We start from the raw sequence: 27,986 nt of genomic DNA on the forward strand, positions 1-27,986 counted from the left end.
TTGGTGTCGGTGGGAGGAGTAGTGCCCCATCATTGGTGTCGGTGGGAGGAGTAGTGCCCCATCATTGGTGTCAGTGGGGGGAGTAGTGCCCCATCATTGGTGTCAGTGGGGGGAGTATTGCCCCATCATTGGTGTCAGTGGGAGGAATAGTGCTCCATCACTGGTGTCAGTGGGGGGAGTAGTGCCCCATCACTGGTGTCAGTGGGGGGAGTAGTGCCCCATCACTGGTGTCAGTGGGAGTAGTGCCCCATCACTGGTGTCAGTGGGAGGAATAGTGCCCCATCATTGGTGTCAGTGGGGGGAGTAGTGCCCCATCATTGGTGTCAGTGGGGGGAGTATTGCCCCATCATTGGTGTCAGTGGGAGGAATAGTGCTCCATCACTGGTGTCAGTGGGGGGAGTAGTGCCCCATCACTGGTGTCAGTGGGGGGAGTAGTGCCCCATCACTGGTGTCAGTGGGGGGAGTAGTGCCCCATCACTGGTGTCAGTGGGAGGAATAGTGCCACATCATTGGTGTCAGTGGGAGGAATAGTGCCCCATCATTGGTGTCAGTGGGAGGAATAGTGCCCCATCATTGGTGTCAGTGGGAGGAATAGTGTCCCATCATTGGTGTCAGTGGGAGGAATAGTGCCCCATCATTGATGTCAGTGTGGTGGAGGGGAGAATAGTGCCCCATCATTGGGGTCGGGGGGGGGGGAAATAGTGTCCCATCGTTGGTGTCAGTGGGGGGAGGAATAGTGCCCCATAATTGGTGTCAGTGGGAGGAATAGTGTCCCATCATTGGTGTCAGTGGGAGGAATAGTGCCCCATCATTGATGTCAGTGTGGTGGAGGGGAGAATAGTGCCCCATCATTGGGGTCGGGGGGGGGAAATAGTGTCCCATCGTTGGTGTCAGTGGGGGGAGGAATAGTGCCCCATCATTGGTGTCAGTGGGAGGAATAGTGCCCCATCATTGATGTCAGTGTGGTGGAGGGGAGAATAGTGCCCCATCATTGGGGTCAGGGGGGGGGGGGAAATAGTGTCCCATCGTTGGTGTCAGTGGGGGGAGGAATAGTGCCCCATCATTGGTGTCAGTGGGAGGAATAGTGCCCCATCATTGATGTCAGTGTGGTGGAGGGGAGAATAGTGCCCCATCATTGGGGTCAGGGGGGGGGGGGAAATAGTGTCCCATCGTTGGTGTCAGTGGGGGGGGAAATAGTGTCCCATCGTTGGTGTCAGTGGGGGGAGGAATAGTGCCCCATCGTTGGTGTCAGTGGGGGGAGGAATAGTGCCCCATCGTTGGTGTCAGTGGGGGGAGGAATAGTGCCCCATCGTTGGTGTCAGTGGGGGGAGGAATAGTGCCCCATCGTTGGTATTAGTGACAGCCTGGGCTCGCTCTCTCACTTACCTGTCAGCTGTCTTCCTTCTCTGGCCGCTCTCCTCTTCACTCGCTCCGGCAGCTCCCTCGATCTTCTTTGATGTACGCGCGCTGCCGCTCGGCTCCTCCTCTCCAAGCTCCACCTCCTCGCCGGTGATTGGCCGCCTGTGTGCCTCTCCTGAGCTACAGTTCCGGTGGCCAATCAGCGGCGAGGAGGCGGAGCTGCTGAGCGATCCCGGAGGTGTGGCCAGGTGACGGGAGCAGCGTATCATCCCGCCCACACATCGCCGGAGAGAGGAGCGGTGTCTCGGTTCCTAAGACCATCGGAAATATGTGTTTTCCGATGGTCTTAGGCGACCCCTGGGAAATGGTCGTTCGACCCCCAAAGGGGTCGCTTCCCCCAGGTTGAGAACCGCTGCTCTAGAGGCAGTGGGTAGACCTGTGGGGTCCTAGCCAATCCCCATGCAGGAGGTTGGCAAGGGGCTGGACAGTCTTAAAACTGTTAGAGCCTGCTCAGTTGCAGGAGAGTTCAGGTGGTAGACAGAGAGGAGGATGTGAGGCTGAAGGAAGCTGCAAGCTGGCCCAGTGGGATGGGGCCTACCTCCAGGCCTGGAACTGTAAAGGAGAAAAGCACAGAGCTCACCAGCGCCCTGAGATAGGACCACCTGTATGGCAGAGAAGGAGCAGCCCAGCTGATAGGCAGCCACCAACCCACAAGCAGTACAGGAGAGGATCTGAGTGAGTACACCTACACCCCCTGGGTGGGTAGGGGAAGAAGCACACTGGAGGAAAACTAAATTAGCCACCTGCCAGTGACTGTTCATCTTTTAAAGTGACAGGAACTGGATCAACTGTTCAGGGATACCTCCAGATTGCTGGGTGAAGAGGAGACATTCATCTAGGGTCTGGGGTGGTACACTAAGGAAATGCTGGCTAACTCTCCAACAAAGACTATGCTGCAGTGAAGGCTTGTAAATAGTTTCAGGAAGTTGTCCTCAGTTTATCAGTATCCTTAGACATCCTGTACACCCCTAACCCTATCCCAGTTCACATCCCCTAAATAAAACAAAACCAAAGCTCAAGGACTGATTTCTGACTCTGGATGAAAACCTGGGTGAAGATGTGTGATGCCTGGCTGTGCAGGACTATAGGGGAACCCAAATATTCTAGCGACTCCTAATCGGGTAGTGCTATATAAGCATGGTTTGTTAAAGTAGATGTAAACCTAACCAATAAAATTTCATATAAATAATATCACTTGGAAAGGTTATCTTTGTTTTAATTGTTAGCTTTCATGAAAATATTAGCTGGTGATACTGATATTAAGGTCTGTGTTTGGGCAGTTTATTTTATAGGGGCGACAACGTTCTGCCCCTCTCTCCAATAATCTTCTGCCTATAAATCACTTGTAAGCCTCTGTGCTCAATTATATTGTCTGGACATATGCCGCTGTTGTCACCATTTAACTAGTTGCCGACCGCAGATAGCCGAATGACGGCTGCACTGCGGCCGGCCAGTTCTGGGTGGACGTCATATGACGTCCTCCCAGAACGCGCTCTCCTGCGCGCCCCAGGGGGCGCGCACCCGGCGATCTCCGTGATTGCTGTGTCCTACGGACACAGCTGATCACGTGATGTGGTAAAAGGCCAATCACAGCGGCCTTTTACCACGTGATCAGCGGTGTCCAATGACACACTGATCACAGGGAAATGCAATTGCCGGTTCTCGGCTGCACTTTCCTCACGCTGTCAGATCGTGAGGAAAGTACTGCCGAGAACCGGCAGTTGTCAGAGCGAGGATCGGCACCGATCATCAGGGCACTGATGATCAGTGCCCTGATGATCGGTGCCCAGCAGTGCCACCCACAAGTTCCGCCCACCTGTGCCCAGCAGTGCGCCCACTAGCTCCGCCCACCTGTGCCCAGCAGATCACCCACCTGTGCCCAGCAGTGCACCCACCTGTGCCCAGCAATGCACCCACCTGTGCGACTCTGCAGTGTCACACACCTGTGCCCAGAAGTGCCACCTACCTGTGCCCAGCAGTGCCACCTACCTGTGCCCACCAGTGCCACCCACCTGTGCCCACCCACCAGTGCTGCCCACCAGTGCCACCCACCAGTGCAGCCCAGCAGTGCAGCCAGTCAGTGCCACCAGTCAGTGCCCAGCAGTGATGCCAGTCAGTGCCGTCTATCAGTACCCATCATCAGTGTCACCTATCAGTGCCGCCTATCAGTGCTGCATATTAGTGCCGCCTATCCGTGACACCTCATTAGTGCCGCCTATCTGTGCCACCTCATTAGTACTGCCTATCAGTGCCTTTTAGTGCTGCCTATCAGTGCCCATCAGTGCCACCTTTCAGTGCCCATCAGTGCTGCCTCATCAACGCACATCAGTGAAGGAGAAAAATTACCTGTTTGAAAAATTTTATAATAGAAACAAAAACTTTTTTTTTTTTCAAATTTTTTGCACTTTTTTTGTTTATAGCGCAAAAAGTAAAGCGCCCAGTGGCGATTAAATACCACCAAAAGAAAGCTCTATTTGTGAGAAAAAAATGATCAAAATTTCATATAGGTACAATGTTGCATGACCGTGCAATTGTCAATCAAAGTGCGGCAGCGCTGAAAGCTGAAAATTGGCTTGGTAAATAAGGGAGTATAAGTGCCTGGTAGGCAAGTGGTTAAAGCAGACCTTTCTGTAGGTCCAGTCTATTGAAACTCCCCCCCCCCAAAGTCAAGAGACCTGCAAAGGTGGTTTAAAATTAAATCTTTTGCTACAAAAGAAAAAAATTAAAAAGACTTGTCCCTGGCTTCCAGGAGGTGTGGCATAGCTGGATGTTTGAAATCCCATGAGAATGCACTTCAGTCCATTCCAGGAGCATATCCACTTGAGATTTCGAGTATCCCAGCTATCCCAGGAGGCAGTGGTGAGGCACAATGACATGGCCCAAGCCTCCTGAAAGTGTTGGAAACCTGGTTAAGGTATTTATTTTTACATCACCTTTGAAGGTGATTTGACTTTGTGGGCTGGGGAATTTCAGTACAACGGACTTTCCATATTCATAAAATGTTGCATTAAAATAAAGTCTGTGAAAAAAACAAATGCAGCCAGCAACATTTAAGAAATATGCACTGTGAACAAAAAACATATGCAGCCTGTTATTACTGTAGTGCATGTGGACAGAGACAGGCTCTAAACAGGCTGCAGGACAACAGCAGTATTAAGAGGTAAAAAAAAAAAGTTAAAATAAAAAAGGTAGAAATCTGTTCCTCCCCATCCCCAAATGTTCTCTGTGTAGCACCCTCCTAGATAGGTGTTAGATTTAGCATGTTTTTGATAGGTACATTGTGTTACCACACTGTAGTTAGTGTGATGGTGATGGTTTGTTAGATAAAAGTTAGGTCACTGCACTCGTTTAAGCTGTATTCTGCTAGTCAGGTGTATGGTATGTTCAGCCTGATAGCTCCAGAAAGCCTGAAAAGTTTCTGGATAAGGGTGGAGCTATGCAAATAGCAGCATGAAGCTTGATACAGCCCTGGCCTATCCCAGAGAGGCAGGCCCTGATGGCATGCTGGGAGACTGTATATATTCAGTGAGCACACTGAGCTTGGGGTCTTTTTCTGGAGAGGATTAGTCCAGCCTGGAGAGGGCATGCTGCTCTTTCCAGGCAATGCTGCTATGTCTGCTGTCGTGAGGCCTCAGGTGGGCGACCTGCGAGCCTGAGACCTGGGTAGTGTTAACTGCTGACTGAGGGGCAATCTACTTAAGATATGATCTGATATCACTGAAGAAGGCAACCATCTGTACAGAATTTGTGCTAGTAATACCTCTCTGGTGCTAGAGCGTGTGATGTGGGTCTAGTTAAAAGGGACACCCTTGTCCATCTACTCTTCTACCTAAATAGACTCTGCTCTAGCTTAATACAACCTTAAAGCAGAAGTCTACGGTTTGTTACAAGCACAGACTTTATTAAAGCTTGTCCTGAAGAATACCTACAGTAAATCATCAAGTGTACATAGTTTTTGTTTTTGGAGTATACCACCCAGTTCCCTCAACCCTATCCAAGTTCTCCAAAAATAAAAACACCCCTAGACTGGTCATTGAAGAAACATGTGAAAGCCTGTGTGCCTGGCTGAGGAGCAAAGCTGGTGGGGAAGACTTGGACAGTATTCATGTGGCTCCTACAGGAGTAGCTCTACACACAATACACATTTTCTACCAACAATTTACTCATTAAGGGATTACATCTACTTACAGAGACCTGCCAGTACCTCCAAGTCCTACACAAATCTCTCCTTATGCATTTCATCAGTAGCACTCCCCATGCTTTCCCTATCACAGCTAAAGCACATTGTCAGTGTGGTGTCTAGGAAACCACCCTTTTATAGTAAGGTTGATGGATTATCCAAAAGCCCTTTATTAGCCCTTTGATGCCAGCTGACCCAGGTCCAAATGCCAGGCAGTGCATTAGTGTAAAGAATTCGGTCCAGTGAATTACCACATTAATTCACTGGGGCCATTAATAACAAACATGTGTAATGTTGATTGTTACCTTTCCTGAATATCTCCTCTAGCATACCATAAGGTAATTAATAAAAGGAATTCCCATTGAAGGGAAAATCTGCAGTCCAGGGCCGCTAAATATAATGGGCAGAAAGCACACACTGGGTATCAAGAGAAAGCATGTCATGTGACGCTAGTTTTAATAGCATTGGCATGATAGAGGTAGGGGGTCAAAGCTGCCTGTCATTGAAAATGGCTAGTAATGGCAGCTTGCAGGCTTTGCAATATAAATCAGTGTTTAGGGTATTGTTCCAGGACTGCAGTCAAGACTACAATAAATCAGGTACATACTTAAAACACCACACCAGCAAACGTATTTGAGCACCCCACAAGTTGAAACATTAGTTGAAGTAATCCTGGAGTATAGGTTCTCCCTGACATAACCAGCCTAAGTAGTATAGCAGCACCAAAGTTGTACAGTTATAGTGCTTTATTATTGTTAATATTATTTATTACAGGTACTTTTATAGTGCTGTCAATTTACACATCACTTTACATTTATATTGTACATTCACACCAATCCCTAACCGTCAAGGGGCGTACAATCTATACAATTTAAGGTCCCTAACTTACATTCATACATACACATACTAGGGCTAATTTAGACAGGATCCAATTAATCTACCAGCATGTCTTTGGAGTGTGGGAGGAAACCGGAGTGTGGGAGGAAACCGGAGTACGGGAGGAAACCGGAGTACCCGGAGGCATAGGGAGAACATGCAAATTCCAGGCACATGGTGTCATGGTTCGGATTTGAATCAACAACCCTAGTACTGCCAGTCAGAAGTGCTAACCATTTAGCCAATGCTTTGAGAAAGACGTCTTCTGCAACTGAACTTGAAAAGTGCAGTCTATTTGCTTCAGTAAATCTATCAGTAGGCCCATTTTTTTTTTTGGCAATAATGGAGACCTGGATATGTATGCGAGGCTGTGGGTGCTGAGTGATGAGTGTTTTGTTGCTGATGGACCAGAATTTGTAATGTTACCACACATGTCAATATTTAAAGTAGATGGAAACCCTAACTGAATGGTACCATTTTTGGGCAAAAATAAAAAAATTTTATTCTAAGGTGCATGTTAATAATGCTGATCTCCTGCATCCTCCTTTTAGCTATTTCCTATATATACACATATGCATACACTCTAAAGATGCCTGTCATTTTTCAGGGTGAATTTCCTGATGGTGACAACAATGGCCAATGCTTGTGTAATGTGTGTTGAAATGATTACTTGTAGTCTCCATAAATAGCCCGTGTTAGAGGGTTGACAATTATGGCAGGATTGAGGCACGGGGCATTTGCCCCCCAGGTCAGTTCAAATAAGATACATACTATATGTTGGACTTCTGAATATACAGTCAGTGACAGATAATTTTGGTAAGATAGTTACATAGTTAGTCAGGATGAAAAAAGACACAAGTTGGTCTAGTTCAACTAATAAAGAAAAAATAATAGCATGGTATTTTATTTAGGTGAATTTGTGTCATTTTCACAGAGCAGCAGTTACTTTGTGCAGCTGGTACTTTGTTCTTTACAATTCCATTTTTAGCATATAGAACATGTACTGTATAGGCAGATGTGTCACAGTAAATCATGTCCTTTAAGACAATGCCTTTCACCATGTCCACCAAACATGACACATTCATATCACACTGTGTGGTACACTTTCCTCAGCCCACAGGAAACTGCCCCTGGCATTTATGAGCCAATTGATCATTTTTACCTACAGCCAAAAAATTCCCAGTCCTCCGCTGGTGACAATTCAGGAGCACAATTGGGAGGCAAGGACAAAGTCTCATGTAACAGGATGTGCCTACACAGACTATCACAGCAGGATCACTGATATTTTAATAAAAACTACAGAATTAAAATAATTAAAACAGCTTTGAAGATTATATTAACATGTAAACACATATATGAGATTGTAGAGGTTGAGTTTACATCTACTTTAATTCTATAATCAAATTTAACATTTTAATACAATAGACAAATCACCATAACATTAGAATCAGATTGAGGTGGACCTGTTATCCAGTTGTCTAATGTGCTCTGCAGGGAGCTGCGACTTGATAAACCAAGTGTGATCTGCTGGAACTTGCTATGGGGATACCCAAAAAGAGTCAGTCAGGTGTCAGTACGGAGTGTGGAAGGAGTACACCCACAGGGCGAAACAGAAGGTAATAGCATGCAAATGTTCACTGAACCATACATATTAGTCCAAAGAGCAGCTCACAGTCAAGTAAAAAAACACCTTCTCCAAAACCATATAAGGTGGAGACCAAGTATTGGGAGCCTATCCTGTCAATAAGATGGATGCTTATTAGTTAGTTATAACATTCATAGCGAAACCCATTTGTTACATGATTTGTATTTTTTTTTTTCCAGCAGCTCTACACAGACCAATAAAATACCAGGGAGAGAGGGAGGGGGAGAGAGGGAAATAAAGAGACCCTGCAGAGACAGCAGGATGATGTCAAGATGTAAACTGACCACACCATCATGGATAGGTATCCATGATTAGCTTGGTCAGTTTACAGAGGGGAGAACAGGAACAGGCAAGATCAGCCAAGTATTATACAACATGCGAATTACTAAATTGCATGCAAGATCAGATTGCAGTTTGTCCTGCCTCAAGTAGACAGGAACATTATTTTTTTTTTAGGTTTACAAACACTTTACCTATTCTGGATCCCCCACCCCCGACACCTATGCTGACTAACCTGTGTAGGAAAGATGTATATACTTACTGTACATATTTTCAAGCTGGGCCAGTCACGTGATCTCACCTGTGTCAATCAGCTGCAGCTACAGAGGAAGACAGCGCTTGATGGCTGGTAATGCTTAGGAGTCATCTTCCATAGGCTTCTATTGCCCATCCATTGTCGGTGCTCCCTCCTCTTCCCGGCAGCTGTTGCTGGCTGACAGAGGGGAGTCAGATCATATGTCCGGGCCAGAGTGGCCAGAAATTAGGTAAGTAGGCAGATCTTTTTTGCAGAGGTTAGTCAGAATAGGTGTTAGGAGAAGGGGGAGCATTTTTAATATCAGTTACATTTTGACTGAAATTCTACTTTAAACTTTTAAAAACTCTTGAGCTGCAGCAGGCAGTCTTAAAGTCTTAATCAATGATCAAATTATTAGGCTGATCTGTATAAATCTAAGAGCCCATTAAAACTTGGCCATTTATTCTTTTTCCTGCAATAAACATCATTTTATATTTTAATGCATGAAAATGTATTTCAATTAGAAATTCCATTCATTGCTCTGTGGCTAGTTCACAGTGTAGTTCATTAAAAAAAAAAGTAGGATGTGGTGTCTTCTGCATTTGCACATTCAAGTCAAACTGAACTCCAAAAACAAAGATTTTCTATGTTACAGGAAATATCTAGAAATTTTAATTGTGCCTTTTTAACAGGACTGGCATTTTTAAAATGCCCAGAGTGCATGCAGCCTTACCCCGAAAAACCTACTTATTATCTGGAATTCTTCCAGAATAGCAGTCGACCTCCTGATATCAGACAGTGTTTAGGCACCCATGTGCCTAAAGCCTCATAGCTGTATATCTGCAGTATGAAATGTAAGGCAGTGTTGCCTCTTACTTCTAGTCTCACCAGATTTCGTGATGTCATAATTGTTCTGCTCAGTTTTGCTTGCTGGAGGCTCTGACATGAGGAAGCAAAGCCATGCCTCTACCAAGATGGCTGCCTCCATGCAGAGACAGTGCAGAACAAGTCAGTAATAGGAAAAGATAAACTGCTGGGAGACCACAGGCAATACTGGTGAGGAGTCCTTTGCCCTCTGTCTGCCTATTTTTTTTTTTTTACCGCAGCTAACTCTTTAAGCTGGCCTATTCTTGTTAATGGTAAAAGTACAAAAAGGCATGCACTATGCAGTTTTGTGCATTCTATGCACATCTGAACCATAGAACGTCCCTGTTCTGAGGATTTCTTGCTCCTCCAATACATGAACAAAACATAAAATATGTGATAATAATGTGAAAGGGTATATACTGTATGTGTATACACACACACCTATATATTATATATACACACACCCCACAGAAGCATTTTGACGTTTTTAAAGAGAATGTTATTTTTGTTCATTAAGATTCTCCTGTAATAAACCCACCCCTTATACCTTCTTTGGTAAATACCTGGTTATTCTGGGTATGAAGGAGAATGTAAGCTCCTCACAGGATGCAATGCTTAGACCTAAGAGGCCCATCACCAGGCCTGTACACTGCCAAATGATCAGGAGGGGGAAGAAGTAAACCCTATGTAAACTCTGACACTAATAAAATACAATACACTTAAAAGAGAACCTTTCACTTTGTCCTGAGTGGGCCAGTGGCAAATATTCTCTGCCTTTTTTAGTAAAGTTGCTGAGTACTCTAGTCATTCCCACTGTAATTGTGCAGTAAGTGATTGGAAACTTCAACTTTTCTGGTTCTCTTTGTGTTAAGGTTGTCTTACAGTGTTTTTGTTCTCTTGACCTGCTCTGTTTATAATTGCCAGTAACTGTTCTGTTCTAAGATGCAGGCATGCACTTTATTAAGTCTCATAGTTCTATAAAACTGCATTGTTTCTTCAAAATGATTGCAAGTGTTACATCGATATAAAAAATGTGATAACTATACTTACTTTCAGGAGCTTTGTATGTTGTTATAAAATGTGAGCATAAGGGTGTCACATCTCAAGTCCATCAAAATGCGACCAGTGCTGTTTTTGACATGAAAGCAATCTTCTACCGCAGGAAAATCAACAAACCAATTGCTGTTCAGGTATGTGACTGTTCAACAATGCAAAGAAAATGTGACAGTTTGAATCTCCTATGCTGGAAAGTATGAATAAAAAGAATGAGTGCTGGTGATGGAAAAGTTAACGAGAGTATGTATAACATGGAATAAATAGAGACCCACATAGTAACACAATAGGGGGGCACCACATCCTATGATACACATAGGAAAAAAACTAAAAATAGTTGCACTTTATTGGCACCCCAAGGAGCCGCATGACATTGTATTCTATTGTTTTTAATAGTGTCACGTGACTCCTTGGGTTGCCAATAAAGTACAGCTATTTTACAGTTTGTTCCTATGAGTAATGTTAATAGCGCGGGTTCATTCAAATCATCCATATCATGCTCGTGGAGGTGTGGTAGATACTCACCCCTCCTCCTTCATCTGCAGGACGTATTATCTCAAGCTCCAACATCCCTTTGGTGATTTCATCACAATACTTATTTTTAAATCTCATATTCCAACATCCACCATCTGCTTGAAAACCTCTATTTGATGGTTTGAGTTTTTCTGGAGGTTAAAAATAGATTTATTTCTAAGGCCACTGTAGCTGTGGAGGTGTGGTAGGTGCTCTAGTTAGAGTCTATCAAGCTCTTTATGTATTTCCAGACTCATGTCTGAAATAAAATAAAGATGTGCCATTGGAGTCCTCATTTAATGAAATCAGCCTTATGTACAGCACTTACAATGAATTCTTATTTGGGAGAACCAGAGGAAGTGCTCATGGGTATTTGTCTACTGAAATGGGGTCCCAGGGAATGGAGGTACACAGGATACAGTCTGGGTAGGTGAGGAGTCTAGGGCAGGAAGGATGCCAATTGGTACTGATGGAGAAGAACTGAGCCAGCCCGTAGGTACAATGAAGGGCTGAGGTGCAGAGTCTAAGGAATTGCCTTATCTTCTCCAGATCGACTGAAGGTGGATGTGGGTTGCATTGCAGAGTGTTCTCAGGCTATGGTCCTCTGACTCACTGTGCATGGAAACAGAGGCACTGGGAATCTATAGTACTGCCCAGAGATACATATGATCACAAGGAGCAACTTGTAAAAATCACTAGGAGCAGACAGCAGAAGTGCACAGGAACAAATTAGGAAACAGACTAGCAATACACAGGGAGACACTGAAGCAGACTGCAGGCCCAGGTGCTGATAACAAAAAGAAGGCTGAAACACACATAAGCAGAAACTGAGGACAAGGACACCGGAATGCTCATGGGATACTACAGGTGCAGGAATTCAGGCTTCAGCCAGGAACACAAAGTGACTGGGAATGTGGGACTAAGAAGATAAACCTGGAATGCACTGGGAGAGGCAGTCACTAGAAGCAAGGGGAGTCTGGCTATGGGATCACTAGGAATCTCAGGGTCAATAGGAGTCTCTCAGAAGAGCCCGTGGTACTCCAGGTGAACAGAAACAACTTCTTCACTAGGTAACACTGGGGAACGCTAGAACTTTTCTTGGAAAATACGGAGTCATTGAGAAACCCACTTAAATTGAAAGGGAGATCACTTTGCTGGGCTGGGACTAGGTATGTAGATAATTGGATTAACAGCATGTGGTTAACCACTCTTGCACAAGTTTTTTGTGATGACAGGTGCCAGCCTTGCAATTAAAAGCGAAGGAACTACATGTACCAGCATGCATGTTGGCCTTTGGGAATAGATTTGAGAGATTAGAAGTAAAGCTACAGATATGTGACAGCTAAGAGGTGATGAAGTGATTGCAGAATTGCTAAATCAGCGGTCACATGATCACTGCTGTTCACTATTGAGTGTTAGAGAAGAGTCTGGCATAGGACCGATGTGTCCTCTGCCATGGACTCCGAGCTCCTTCTTGGGAAAGCCTGAGTCGCATTGGATGCAGAGCTCTCTCAAGATATGGATGGTCATCTTGGATTCAAAGGTGATATATATTTCCCCTGCTAGCTCTCTTGGAAGTAGACCATAGTGTGGGAAGCTTCAAAAAGGTACAAAGACATAAAGCTAGAAAAACCCCATGCTACTATAAAGAACTAAATATCTAAAGATCAAAAAAGAATATAATACTACTACACTTCCGTGTTGAAAGCTGCTAAAACACCCCTGTGAAATCACTAAAATACAGTATAGGAACAATGAAATAACAGTGTAGCGCTTCCTGTGAAACCAGATCATACACTGATTACAAAAATGAAAAGTTAATTAAATAAGTGTCTCTGTACTTCAAATTGCTCTCAAATATTGATTTCATAACCCATAAAGTGTTTTTGTGCTTCTGTTGTGCATAAAACAAATAATAACATGTCTCTGAGCTTGAATTTGTATTCCATCCAATCCCTAAGACATCCAGAACCATTTAAGTGCTCTGGTCTTAAATCATATAATCTCCAAAAACATTTTCCTAGCCATGAAAATCAGTGCAAGATATCCACCATCCTAAGTGCATCTCATACACCTCCGTTGCCCCAATCAGGTGGCTCCTCACCTATCTAGATAGACCTTACTATTAATTTAGGTCAGTACCAGCTCTACCATGCAAACCTCTAGCAAGCAGGGATCTCAGCCCTCTCTGTAGCTGGCTCCAGTAGCTCTCATATAAACCCGCAGACAGTAATCACATAAATCCATAGAAAAGCACTGCTACTCCTCTATTACCTGCATTGGGAATCCGCCCATCCTGCCTTTCCTTTGTAGCAAACTCAAACTTGCTAGGGAGTTCTGTTTGGGCCCTCTGTTGGCATCAACCACATAGTTTCTTTTATGCAGTATTTAAAATATCCTTATCATTGCTATTATGTTTTGGTACAAAACATCTTTGTACCACATAGTTCCTTGGGTTGTGAATTTTAAAATATCCAAACATTTATAGGCATTGCCTCTTTTTTTTTTTTTAGTGCATTTAGCAAGGGCTTAAATCATACCATGGCAAGGAATCTGGTGCTCAACAGGGAAGACAGTTAATCCACAATAATATAGGATAGTAAAAGTCTCTGAATGGGTATTCCAAGGCTGTGATCCAGGGGCTGCTGCTGTATAGAGTTAGAAGAGATTCTGCAAGTAAGCACACGGAGAGAAGCAGCGCCAATTTGAGTGTAGCAACAATGGATTTATTTGAAACAAACATCAAAATGCACACTTATAAGATAAGGAGTAAAACAAGCGCCTGAGGAAGGAGCATGCATGCGCCGAACGTATGCCATGCCATCCGTTTCATACCTGATGTCACACCCGGCACCTGCAGGGCCTCTGGACCATCCAGGAAGAGCTGGAAGCCACCAGCACCACCAAGAATACCAGTGGGACAGGGGCCATTACCTGTGGTACTATCAGTGGATAGCTTTTTTTTTCTCTAATGAGCGCTTGGTTTACTCCTTATCTTGTATGCGCATTTTATGCTTGTCTCAAATAAATCCATTGTTGCTACACTTAGATAGGTACTGCTTCCCTCCTTGTATAGCAAGGACTTGCTTGCTTCAATACTCACTAGTGATTCTATTTGCCTGCAGACAGCAATTTTAAAAAGATTTATATTTGTATATTTTACCATTTAACAATGAAAAATCTGTTCTGCAGTTCCTAGCATATTTAATTTATATGCAGCAGTAAATAGTTTAGGTTATCCAATTTAAATGATGTCAAGATGATATGTACAATATTCATTTTGTTTACTGAATACATTTCATGGCATTGTTTGTGCTTTCCTAGAATTGTTTACTGAATCTACACAGACTGAACACCAGGGGCAATGACTTAGTATAATGAATTGAGACAGTGCTGGCTGCAGTAAGATAACATAAAGCCGACTTTATATTCTCTGACTCTCAGGTCTGGGGGAGCAAGTTCATGTGTGACCAGTTCCTGGGCCAAGTGCTCCTGGCTGCATCGCCTAATGATCCACAAGAAGAACAGACTCTCCAGCTGCATAACAAGGATGGTCGGGAAGCTGAGGAGATGCCAGGATGGGTAAATGTCAAGGTTGTCTCTTCGGATGACCTGCTTGAACTGTGAATGTGAGATCATCCTCCAGACACAGACAGCACTGCGAGCTAGAGACAGTCTAGCTTCTATGCACAGATGATGTCCCTGTTCACACGTATAGACCCTCGAGATCTGCATCTGTGCTGTACACCAAAAGCATTCATATAGTATACGCAACCGTATTTGCCTTTGTAATCGTTCTACAGAACAATGTTATGCTGGCTATACATTGCTCGAGTTTTGGGCCGTTCCTGATGAATTGGAAGAAATTTCTTAGTGGGTTTCTTGGTCATCCCTCTCTTGCTTGACATCCCTGCTTCCAATCAGGCTGTGGCTGGTTGTCAGAATACAATAGCTACAGTGGGAGATAAGTCCATCCGCACACTACAGCATGGATAGAAGAATCTGCTAGATTTTGCAGGCTGAATGAAAACAAACAAACAATCTATAACTATATGGTCAACTTTCACTAAATACGTACAAGGACTGAATGTTTGATTGTAAATAATATACTGTTAACACAGAGAGCATAAACCTATGTATCTGAAGTTGAAGTTTAGTTATATCATTTACCACATTTCTGTCTTCTATAGTTAAAAAGGTCATGTCTAGGGAACTACAGCTGGTTGATTTACGAAGAGCAAATAGGCTCTTCCCAAATTTAATTTTATCATACAGGATTTATATAGTATAAAGAAGAAACCCACAGAAGTGTAGAACAACAAAAAAATGAATTAAAAATGTAAACAAAAGCTGCAAAGACCACTAGGAGATATCACCCAAAGTACAATGATTAAAAAATTCAGTGTTGCACTAAATGGGTATCACCAATCACTAATCAGCAAAAATATATAAAATGTAAATATCACAATTCATATACAAACAGATAATTATAACCATCAATCTTTTATGCGCACACTAAGAATGTCCAAATAAACCTTTAGAGGTTAATAGAAGTGAAAATCTCATCCCCAAAAAAGACAAAAGGTAAGAAAAGTCCCATGAAATATGAAATTAATATTTTTCTTCTCGCCCAAAGAGAAGTGCCAATAGTATCCATCCATCACCCAGTTGGTGGCAAGGTGTAAGCTTACCAGATATTCATGACCCCCTAATTAAAGAGAAGTCATAAATAGCATGTTCCACATAATTAGGCTTCAAAAGGTGACCATCCTGCATAAAACATCACACATCTGCTTTCCGTCATCAGCTTTATACATTCTGGACTTTGAATGGATGTAGAGAAGAGAAGACTGCAGATAAACCATTTATGTAGTTGAAGACAGGAGGTGGGGACTGAGGCAATGCGGATGCATGATGGTTTTTGGAGAATGGTCGCCTTTTGAAGTCTAATAAGGTGAAGCATGTTATTTATGACTTCTCTTTAAATTAGGGGGTCATGATTATCTGACAAGCTTACACCTTACCACTATCTGGGCGACGGCTGGATACTATTCGCTCTTTTCTTTGGATAAAAAGAAAAATATTAATTTTCATATCACAAGGGACTTTTCTTCTTTTCTTACCTTTGGTCTTTTTTGGAAATATATTTTCACTTATATTGACCTCTAAATGTTTATTTGAATACTCTTAGTGTGCACATAAAAACAGAGAGAAATCGAACCATTAATTTTATGACATGCGACATTTTCATTTATATATTTATGCTGTTTAGTGATTAATGATACACATTTAGCACAACACTATGAATTTCCAAGGATTTATATAGCACTAACAGTTTGCATAGTACATTACATTATAAAAGGGAGACAGTACAGTTAGCATACAATTCAATACAAAAGGGTAAGAAGGGCCCTGCTCCTGAGAGCTTACACTATAATAGGGAGGGGCAAGTGGAACAAAAGGTAATAACTGTGAGGGATGAGCTGATGGGAGATATAAAAGATTCAGCTGTTAGCTGAATGCAGGATTTTTTCTGGGATTGTCTAACAGTGGAAAGAGTGGGAGATAGCCAGATTGGGGTAGAGAGTTCCAGAGGATGGGAAAGGCTCTGGAGAAGTCCTGAAGATGAGTATGGGAGGAGGAGAAATAGGAGCCAGAGAGCAGGAGGTCTTGGGAGGAGCATAGAGGATGGTTTGGGTGGTATATTGAGACAATACTGGAGATGTAGTTTGGGGCAAAGTTGTAAATGGTTTTGTATGTTGTTAGTATTTTTAATTTTATTTGTTGGGCAATCAGAAGCCAGTGGAGGAACTGGCAGCGAGGGGTAGTGAACACTCAACAGCTGGTAAGGTGGAGGAGTCTAGCAGCAGCATTCATAATAGACTGAAGGAGGGGATAACCTGCACAGAGATAGGCCTATGAGGAGGGAGTTGCAATAGTCAAGGCGAGCGTTAACAAGGGAGTGAATAAGTTGCTTGGTGGTTCCTTGGTTAAAAAAAAAAGGGGAGTATTTTGTAGATGTTATTGAGGTGAAGTCTGAAGATTTGAACAGTGATTGGATTTGGGGCTAGGTCAGGGTACAGGATTACATCTATGTCCCTGGCATGAGAAGAGAGAATGATTGTTGTATTTTTGAACCTGATGGAGCAGTCAGGGGCAGGAGTATGAGGGAATATTATATTTATTATGAGCTCAGTTTCAGAAAGAATAAGTTTGAGTTACAGATGTGACATCCATAGTGATATGTCAGTTAATAAGTTAGTAATGTGAAAGGAGAATGAAGGGATGAGGTGGGGAGTATTAATTTGGGTGTCATCAGAATAGAGATAGTATTGGAAGCTGTGGCTTAATGAATGAGTTAAGTCTCTGCTGTTATGCGTCATTTGTTGGGTATGCTTTACAAAATGAATTTTACCATGTTCACTAAGCTAAGGGAACATTTACTTGCAAAGTGAACATCCTTTTTGCCTTTAGTAAACCAATGCTTTGGTGTTAGTGTAATGGAAGTAGGTAACAATACTGGAGAGGGAAAATAATTTCAACTGAATATTTAAACAATCAACAGATCCAGAAATATTGGCAAAAGTAGACTTTCCCTGTTTAACTTGAGCAATGAGTCACATGCCATTTTCTTTTGTTTAAATGGAGTGGCAAAATCTCCTAGCTGTACCACTCTCACAATTGCTGCATTCTTAAAGTAAACTAAATGAAAAAAAATGTAAAAGATTTTGGAGATTAAGGCTTCCTAATCTGGCCTATGTTTAGATGGATTAAACATTCTGTCATATGTCTAACACTACTATGCATATTTTTGATTTTCTGTATACATGGTATTGAATAATACAGAACTGCTGGAAAAACTTCAGCAAAAAAAAAAATCAGTTTTTCTTCTCACTTCCACAGCTGAAGACTGTGCTTTGATATTCTGTACCAGTTTTTCAGTGCAGACAGTGCCAATAATAACTAAAATACAAAGTATGGTATCCCATAGTAATCATAAATCAACTCCTAACTGAAACAACCTGAACTTTAACTGCTTTGGGTAAATGCATTTGACGGTTTTGCAAACTGTGCATGTATTACTATCAAAATGTAAAAGTCATAATATTTTAAGAAATTAACTAAGGGTAAAAATATTGTCTAACATTTGTGATGATGTATTGTAACTCTAAAACACAGCATTGTTATTGCCATGATGCTTAGAAGATATATACATTTGTTACAACACTTTAATGCTAGTTCAAGTATCTGCACAGGCCGGTCTGTCTATTACCCAATTTCTTTTTACAGCTTTCATCAGCATGACATTAACAGAGGTGGATTAACTCAAGAGTTGTAACATATTAATACTTTTAGTGGTGTATAAAATTTACAATAACATTTCCTTCCATTACACAAGATGAGAATCCAAACTCTACTGCTTGGAATATGGTTTTTCATTCATTTCATGATTCCACCTTCCACCCATGTAAAATCTGTAGACCTGAACTATTTCCACTGTGCCTATAGCAAATGGAATGGCTACAGTCATTAGCAGGTGGTACTTAATCCCAGTGCATGTGCAGAATAAGGGCTGGGGTGAAGTTTGTGGAGCTGCTGTACAGTGACTTATAAACTCATCAAGGCAGTGACAATGAAATGACAGTATTCACTTGACATTTGTATATGCTACATGTTATTATATGTCACATTTGTCCATTTTTACAGAATTATTTTATATGTTTGAACCATAAACATTTGCTTTTAAATAAACGTATGTTGTACATTTTCTCCTTTATTCGGAAACATTTAGCTGTGAAAGTATGTCCTTCAGTTGTTCCATGAATTAACAACCCCAAACCATGGTATTTCTAACTTTTATTCACAATACTGCAGGTCCAGATTTCAAACTGCAATATTTTTTTTTTTACACTCAAGACACAGTCATGCACAATCCATATTTCAATTTTTCTATTGCTTCAACCACAATTTAAATTAAACCTCCCAAAATGAAAATTTTTGTTTAAAAAAAATAAAAAGTAGTCACTGAGGTATTCAGATCATACTGTATTCTCAGTGTATACCCAACATAAATAACTTAATTCCAATTTAAAAAAAGAAAAACTTTCCTTCAAAAAGATACAGAATGATATCACTACACATTTTGTATTTTACAGATAACACGCCCTAAAAAAGAGGAATGTACAGCAAATGTGTTACAGTTGAGAGAGACAATGGAAATATATCATTATATTAATAACATCAGATTTTCCTCTGACATTTCCTTGTGTTTTTTTCTTTTGTTCTTGAAAGTTTGCAAAAATGACAAGTCATCTAATCACAGTACTGGAAAAAAAGACAATAGAGGTACCCTGTGAAATATATTTTCTTGATATTGTTCCCAGTCAAAGAAAGTATGAGATGTGTCAGTTGCAAAACTAAAATTCTGGGTATTGATGTTTTTCTGTGATATAATGGTCACAAATACACAAGCTATATTTTTATTGGATAATGCAATGCATGAGACATGATCAGAGGACGGTGAATAGAGAGACATTTTTATATAAGAGTATTATTTCCTGTTTTTTTTTTTTTCACTCCACTTACAAAATTTGAGAAAGGTTGTACCATAAATCAAAAATTGCGTATCTATAGTAAATTAAATAAACAACAGGTTTCCAATATGGAGTGAAAAAAATGTTATTTATAGCTGATGTTCGTCCATTTGGGCTTGTAACAATGTTTACTACATAGACAATTATTTACCATAAAAAGTTTTTTTTCCTCTGCAAAGAGCAGCTGTGAAAGAATGCACCCATGGTCTGTTTTTATTACAAGTGGTGGGTAATAAATAAATAATTTAAAGGCTCAGTAAGATTGTTTAACAACATGAAATTCTATAATCCAACCAAATAGCAGTGCACTGATCCATAGGTATATATGTTATAGGCTGTATGGTAAGTTCCTTCACTCCATCTAAATTACTGCCTGAAATAAACACCAGTATATTTCACCTGATAACATAAAAGTGATAAAAATATATATTTTTCCTTAAATAGTGGCAAAAAAATAGTATTTTTAGAAAAAACGCAGTGGGTATATATGTTACATTGCAGGTGTACCATCATAGCAAATTTTGTGCCTTCTTTAACATACATCTGTAAACTTTTTTCCTCAAACATATGGGCACTTAAAGATCATCTGAGCATAAATACAGACATGGAGCCAGACAGTCATGAGATCTATGTACAGCACTCTTTATACTGGATCAGTTCATATCTAGTTTGGTTACAGTTCTGCATTTCTTAAAAATGGCTAGCAACAATTCTTTGCATAAATAAAAAAAAAAGGCTTTGTTTATTACATGCAGTCAAACCATTAAATAATGGAAGGTGCAGTGAAAGCAAGAGCAGCACGCCAAAGGGGTCCAGGAGTATAACATCACTGATACCTTTATCGCTTATTCTGATACCTTATTTTGTACAATAGCCTTTAAGCACTGGATTGCGTCAAGAAAAAAATACCTGTTTTGAAAAATAAAATGTAGAGGTCATTGCTCCTCCTTGTAAATTTGTGTATAAATATGGGGGCTTCTGAACCATTTTTCAGAAATACATAAAGCCTGAACAAGGGATATAAACTATCCCAAAAGCTTGCATCTTTAAAAACCGAGGTTATTCAATAAAAAAACCTCTCTGCATTAATTGATGGCTAACGTGACACAACACCCTACTACAGCATAGACTTCCAAAGAGAAGGTTGCAGTTCTCCTTTACCAGGGTTATATTGCTAATTTGATTAAAATGTTTGACTTTTGTGGGTTAAATGAGGATTTATTCAACTCAGGGATAAGATCGCTCTTTAACTCCAAAATAATGTTCCAGCCATCCTCCTATAAAACCAGCTGCAAAGCCTACTTTTGCATTTAAAGAGCCAGTTTATTCCTGAGTTGAATCAAAACCTCAATTAATGCATACTAGTCTAGCATTCCATTCAAACTAGCAGTTTAAGTCCTGATAATGGAGAACCTTAAAGCCCCCAAAAATCCTTGGCTTTTTCACTTTGGACTCCTATGATGAAAAAATAAAATACTCTTGGACTTTTAAACCTTTGGTATGTCATGTATGTTTTCCCTACACCCTCCGTTGTTCACCTGAGGTGCCTTTGAGAACATTTTGTGTTACAGCTGTCGAACCAGAGTCATTGCTAAATACACTATGGACGTCTCTTTACATTAAGCAAGTAAACCAGTTCCAGATATGGCACATCCTTCCTACATCTTTAAACTAGTAAATAATTTCACGAATTTCTATAAAATTGTTAACCTTCAAATATCTTAAGTAAAAACCATCTTTAAAAACAATGTAGGCTCCTATAGCTGATCTTTTGAAAATACTAGTTGCCTGTCAGCCTCTGACCTTAATGCTTTTGGAGCCAAAGACTTGCAGGATGTATGCAGCCAGAGAAGCCAGAACTAATCTTTGTACCTTTCACTTGATCAGTGACTCAGTACTAAAGCCATAATAGAAGCATGAATCTTGGCAACAAGCAATTTCAGAAAGAAACTTTAGTTATTGCAGTCTGCATGTTGTTCTACCAAGAAAATGCCCTTAAAAAATTACTTACTGCTTTATGTAGGAACATTTTAGATATATGGCAAGACTAATCTGTATATCTTTTAAAGGATAAGTTCACCTTTGCAAAAAAATAATAAATGCACATCTTTTTGCATGTAAAAAAAGTGCATTTATTTATTTTTTACTATAGGCGTGCAAAGCATTGCATCCGCGATCAGCAGACCGCGTGTGCTTTGCAGTGCTCTTGCAGTCTGTGTAAGTTGTCTGTTCATACAAACAGGCAGTTACACACTGACAGGAAGACTCAATGAACTATCACAGCGTTCAACTGTGTCCTGGTAGTTTATTGAGAGCTAGAAGCCAACAGCTGCAAAGCCTGTCTGTACTTGTAGTTTTCACATTTACAGAACTGTGAATGAATTATGTGACTAGGAAAGTGGAGCCCCGCAGAGCTGCGTTTTTGTTTTTTTTTTGTAATTGTGACAGCAAGCGTTTCAGTTGGTATTATACTTTAAGTGTTTACATTATTGTTATAGGACTTTTCAAATTAGCTAACTTCATGTTCACAGTATTTTTCCCTTTACAAATTCCCTTATGAACGCTGGGCTTTTTCACACTATCTCTCTATATTCACACTATATCTCTGTTTCAACACAGGCTAAACACAAGGGCACATAGAAAACAAATAGTTTTGTGTGTGCCCTGTACAAACCACAAAACATGTGTTTTGTGTTGAGTTGTGCTGCTTTGCATACAATGCAAATGTGTTGCATTTTTATGCAGCGCAACTCACTGCATGTCACACAACGTGTTGATATACACCGCAATCCAAAGACTTTAATGAAGTGTCATTTTGTGACACATCAATTATTTTAAAAAATACAAAAACAGTGCCTGTAGTTGTAACAGTGAAAAAACATTACTTGCGCATTCAGGAGAGCAGCATTTTGGCGGAATAAAATGCCCAATGTGCCTAAAAATGTCTAAATGCATCTAAACAAGCCTAAAGGCTAGGAGCATTTAGCACTTGAGCATTCATTCATGAAGCTTGCAGGCTGCTGTAAACAAGCCTTCTCAGTACTCAACATTTTCTTAGGTCCTTCCAAGAGAGAATCACCTAAATAGGGTACACAGGGTCATTCATATAGATAGAATGTATTGATTTAATTTCCACATGAGACCCTTATTATCTCATAAAAAAAAATAAAGCTTCACAGTTCTAAAGATTTAAGAGGAAATAAATAGTAATCTTTTATATTCATTGTAACAATCAGTAGACTGGGAAAGCGAATTAGTGGCCTCTTCTCTAATGTTACATGCTGTTGGTTTGTTACCTGGAGATTCTCATCCATACATCAAAAACTGAACAAGGATGGTGGGAGTGGCAGCAGGCTGACAGCCTTGCCTAAAAGACAAAATTACAGAGCTCACAGACTTATTTAAACGGTCTTCCACCCAATTGCATTTGCCTTTTTTACTCCAGCTAAAGTGCAAGCATCTCTCAAGGATCCTGAGCCACCTCCCAACCCCCAGTCTGGTCATTGCTGGTGAACAAGTCTTAGTAAGCCCAATTTCCTTAAGACACAGCAAAAAGGTGAGTGAAGCATTGTATTGCTACAGCATACTGAATCACGGCAGGAAATGTTGTTAATCCAACCACTTGCTTAAAGTGTTACTAAACCCAGGACCCTGAATTCACTATATCTGGTCTCCCATAGTACACACTATATGGAGATGCAATTTTTTAGTAAATATAAACTGATAAATACCCTTTTTCATCATCAGTTAGAGCAGTCTTGTGACTTCTATCAGTGTTCAGCAGAGCACCAGTTAAAGCTTGTAGGAGAAGTTTTCTTTCTGCTCTAGGAGGATGCAAAATCCCTGACCTCTGTCTGGATAGTGCTCATTTGCCCTGTACTGATCACATGCACTCTCCCAAGCAAAAAGAAAATCTCTCTAGCAATACACACCAAAGTGAGCATGTGCAGAGTGACTCCGCACAAAATGTCTTATCAGGAGATGAGAGGGGGACACTGGAAGAAGAGTAGGATCAGAGAAGTCCAGATCAAACGACCTTTTTACACAGTGCAGTGGATTAACCCCTTAGGTTCCACAGTGAGTATAACAAGCACAGTTTACTGCATATACTGACTGATTTTACTGTTGTGGGTTTAGTAAAACTTTAACTTTTCAATATTAGAATTTCCATTGTCAGTCTGATTTCAAACTGACTCTAAAAACAGATATCAGTTATTACATCAGCAGAATTGAGAGAACTTGGGATAATAGTAAATGGTTTCAACTAATATGCATCAGGGGGCTGACAGTATATGCTTTCAGCACATACCTTTTCCTTCTGAAAACTTTGTCTTCACTACCTTGACAGGGAGAATAACTGCTATCATCCCACCATGCAAAGCTCAATGTCTAGGAAGCTGATCAGTGGGCATTATCATCTTCATATGAGGGGAGTGCCTACATTTACAGTATGTTAATAGAAACTTTGAGAAAGTCAGTATTTACATGGGTTCCTTAAGAGGGTGCCTGAGGTAACAGGATTATAGATCATAAAAGTGAAAAGTCAAGATATAGGCTGACAACTTATTCTGTCACTTATCTTCAGCATGTTAGTTTAATTCATTTGGGTTCTTACTGGTTCATTTTAAACATACATTTAATGACATTCAAATAAATATGTAACTGGGCTAAGCACAGTTTAAATATATATGCTTGGAGTTCTGCTTTAAGGACAATTTCCATGTAACAATGAAAAGACCTTCTTTCTCTTTTTAATACAATGATGGGTGTCACAGATATCGGACAGGCTATTGATACAGGCAATCACAACTCAAAAACAGAAGTGAAGGTCTGAAGCATGAAATACAATGAATTGCCTCTGTTTCAGTGGGCAATGTAGCTCAAACCAACTGAGATTGGGTTAAAGAAAAAAAAACCAAAAAACTTCTATTTGGGGGGCAAACTAGACACTTCCATTTAACATCTACCCTCTCCCTGCCCCTGTCAAGTTTAAAATGGTCTCTTATCACATTCCATTTAATCCATTATACAAAAATTTACAACCTATTCCATCAAGCTGTCAGGTCCAAAAAAACTTCTAACTTTAATATTTATTGGTTTAATGCCAAAGCCTTTAGTGGGAAATGAGGCTATTACTTTGGACTGTTGAATGACAATTGTGCAGCATGGCTTCAGGAAGGGCAATGGCTTAGTGCTGACTGGTATAGAAACTCAGGTGACAAAACAAAGAGCGGCACCATCAATGACAGTAAATACATTCCTAACCATACAGACCACCTATGTAACATTAGACATAGCATTTAGAAGTCCAAGATCCTTCATCCAATATTGACACTTACTTTTAGCTCCATTACTCTGTAAAATTGTGCAAAGAGCAACAATAATGTATGGCAACACCTTAAAAATGTTCTCTGTAATGATCCACTATAATAAGCTTTGATTGGTTGTTATTGGTTAACGCGCTTTCATATCACATCTCTTTGCACTGTCTTACTGAATAAACCACAATCATGTTATAGTTAATAACTTATCCCATCATAGTAAGAACCCAATCAAATCATGCATAACTAAGGAGGATCATGGCACCAACACATCCCTACTTAAGGCCACTTACGCCATCCAGGCATGTCATGGTTATAAACCATAGACACAGCCACTAAGCTGAAGCTATAGACTTGACAACTGTAGAACATTTAACATTTCAAAGTTGCACTAATTGCAAAAGACCATTCAATAGACTACCTGTGTCTTTGGCTTTCAAGCATAATTCCATTCCAGTGCTACATAGCAATATCAGATAGAAAACTGCCCCAAAGAGATTAAGAGCTTAGTTTCATAATTCACTGCAAAGAACAATGGTGACTAGCAATCCATAGCAACCAATCATAAACAGCTTTTACAAATTACATTTCACTGAGCTGTGAAGAGATGATCTTTAAAGGTAGCCTTCATTAAAGCCTAAAAATGAAACCTTGACATGCATTTCAACCTAAATCACCACCATGGTTTGTTTCTTCATCCAGGCATAGTACTTCTATAAAGCTAGATCACTGATTTGAAACTGCCTTGTTGCCAGTAATCTGTTGTTGTGGGACCACCTATTGCTATGACATTTGAATACGCAGGGCAAGAAATCTCAGTTTTACCCACAAAAAAACTGCACTACCTCTAAAACATAAAAAAGAGAAGTTGTCCAGTACTTAATCACACAACCTGAGGAAGTACACCCACCAAGAAGCACATGTGAGGAGCTCCCTGGAATGTAGCAGCATTAGATCAGTTGACAATTAAATTAAGGTAAATTAAGTTGACCTTCTGACATTAGGATAATTACATGTTCCTGAACATGATTAGGAGTTCAATGATTCATTTCTCTCCTTGCCTTGCCTCATTTGACTTACATATGGGTGCTCTTTGCTGACTAAAGAGATATATATTGCAATTCTAACTTTACTATACTACCTTTTTCTTTTTTTCAATACACATCTCTTAGTGGTGAGTGGTAGAGTGAATTTGTCATTTCAATTGTTGATGTCTGAAACGGAGCTACCATTTTTTATGGCCATCCATTTGCAGCCACAACATCTTGCCATGTCATATTTTAAAGCATAACTTCACTCTTTTATACAGCTTAACCTCCCTGTATTCACCTCCTGCCCATGAAATAAATGTTTTTTTCTGCTTGTTCACCATTTTGTTTTCTATTTTTTACTCTGGCCCTGTGGACATTTCTTTGTCTCCGCTGCCTCCTAGGATACCATGTCAAATATCCCAGGAGACTGCAAGATAAGGGACACACAGCAGCTGGTGACCCATGTATCGCCAGGGGATGGTAGCACTGGAAGAGGCAGCACACTCCTTAAACTTACTATCCAATAAATAGAATGATTCAGTAATGGGAATTGTTCTCTCATTGTGAAGGTTTTAGAGACAAAGAAAGGATAGGTGTGTGGTGTTTACACTCTACTAAGAGGTGTATATTATTTATATCTATTGTTTGCACATGGGAAACAGACCAGTTTGCTTTATTGGCACTTTTAACCCCATTATACAAAAAAGCAACATAAAGTAGCAAGCTTGTTCAATAAGAAAGTGCAATGAGTAAGAATAATGTGCAAAGAATGGTAAACCACAGCAACCAATTACGTTTCAATTTTCTGTAGCTGCATCTGTTCAGAGGAATAATGATTGGTTACTATGGTTTGTGACACTTTTCACATCATCATTTCTATCTGCACTACTTTACTGCATATTCCACGTGATCGTAATAACAATTTTATGGATTGAACCAGTGTGTAACATATCACTAAGCTCCTTCATTACACATATATTTATGAGTGGCTGAAATGAAAAACACACATTCTTCCATATGATGCCCAAATTGACTCATGAATTGACAGTTATCCATTTTAAAATATTGATTCAGTCATAAAACGACTTTGACTGTGCAGCACAGTACCATAGAACATAGTCATATAAGCCTTGTCGGCTGAAAACCAGAGTGCTCATGGGATTAACCTTGTCAACCAATGGAAAATGACATATCACTCTGCTATGTAAGAAAACAAATGCCACAAGCCTTGTAGGCAAACCACTTTGGTACAAAGGCAGACTACATCCTCTCTGTACCCCATGTTCTGGGAGATGTAACCTTCATTTTTATGGCTCCTTTGCATCAAGGTGTACCTTCCTCTGCAGAGTGGTTGCTCTTACATGCAAAACTGTACTGTAAGTAAATCGACCCTGTGCTGAAAACAGGGGTATAAGACTATCAGAGTAAATGGATGGTAAGGTCTACACAAACCGACGGACCAGTCAACATTGCTGCATATTTGGAAATGCAGAGTGATTTTTTTCAGTTTTTTGTTTCTTTAAATATAAAGCAAAAATAGCCAGATGTTAAATTATTTTGTTCCCTATGAAAGTACAACCCATCTATGGAAAATTTCTGTAGGGGATCAACGTGCGGACGTGCAGCACCAATTTCCAACGTGCCGAGTTGAATGTTGTAGTCCTGTTCCTACTTACAAAACAAAGGAAAAAAAAAAAAAGTTTAAGGAATCCGTAAGGGCAGGTAGAAGACACGAGTAGGTGCATGGTGGGTTCATGTCACCCCACGACAGTAGCTGGTTAGCTTGTTAATCCTGCTGTGTGAGGGGATGAGGTTTACTGATTTTGCTGAGTTCTGTGTTCTAATGCAGAGGCTACAGCTTTGTGTCCACCGTAGCTAGCGGCTGCTGTTCTTAATGGCTTCCTTTGCTGCTATTATCAGTGGAGTCAGGCTAGAAAGAGGCTTGGCTAGTTTTAAAAATGGATGCTGCAAGA

The 27,986-nt window shown here is 40.7% G+C and overlaps 2 protein-coding genes across 5 annotated transcripts in view; one reads left to right on the forward strand and one right to left on the reverse strand.

Annotated features, from left to right (window-relative positions):
- The window catches only part of CAPN6 (calpain 6), a 68,609-nt gene extending 53,021 nt beyond the window's left edge, over nucleotides 1-15,588 (forward strand). The window contains exons 10-12 of the mRNA XM_089678263.1: nucleotides 7,970-8,091; nucleotides 10,558-10,691; nucleotides 14,512-15,588. Coding sequence (XP_089534389.1) covers nucleotides 7,970-8,091; nucleotides 10,558-10,691; nucleotides 14,512-14,694 — 439 coding nt within the window. The 3' untranslated portion in view covers nucleotides 14,695-15,588. The remainder of the gene's footprint in view (nucleotides 1-7,969; nucleotides 8,092-10,557; nucleotides 10,692-14,511) is intronic.
- Nucleotides 15,589-18,907: 3,319 nt separating this feature from the next.
- Nucleotides 18,908-27,986, reverse strand: part of PAK3 (p21 (RAC1) activated kinase 3) — a 224,141-nt gene continuing 215,062 nt past the window's right edge. For all 4 annotated transcript variants that reach the window (XM_089678264.1, XM_089678267.1, XM_089678266.1 and 1 more), the window contains one exon: nucleotides 18,908-27,978. In XM_089678264.1, the coding sequence (XP_089534390.1) occupies nucleotides 27,889-27,978 (90 nt within the window). In that variant the 3' untranslated portion in view covers nucleotides 18,908-27,888. The remainder of the gene's footprint in view (nucleotides 27,979-27,986) is intronic.

The sequence above is a fragment of the Staurois parvus genome, unplaced genomic scaffold, assembly GCF_062004578.1.
Source record: "Staurois parvus isolate SC_StPar_1 unplaced genomic scaffold, SC_StPar_1.0 ptg000202l, whole genome shotgun sequence".
In the NCBI taxonomy this organism is placed as follows: domain Eukaryota; kingdom Metazoa; phylum Chordata; class Amphibia; order Anura; family Ranidae; genus Staurois; species Staurois parvus.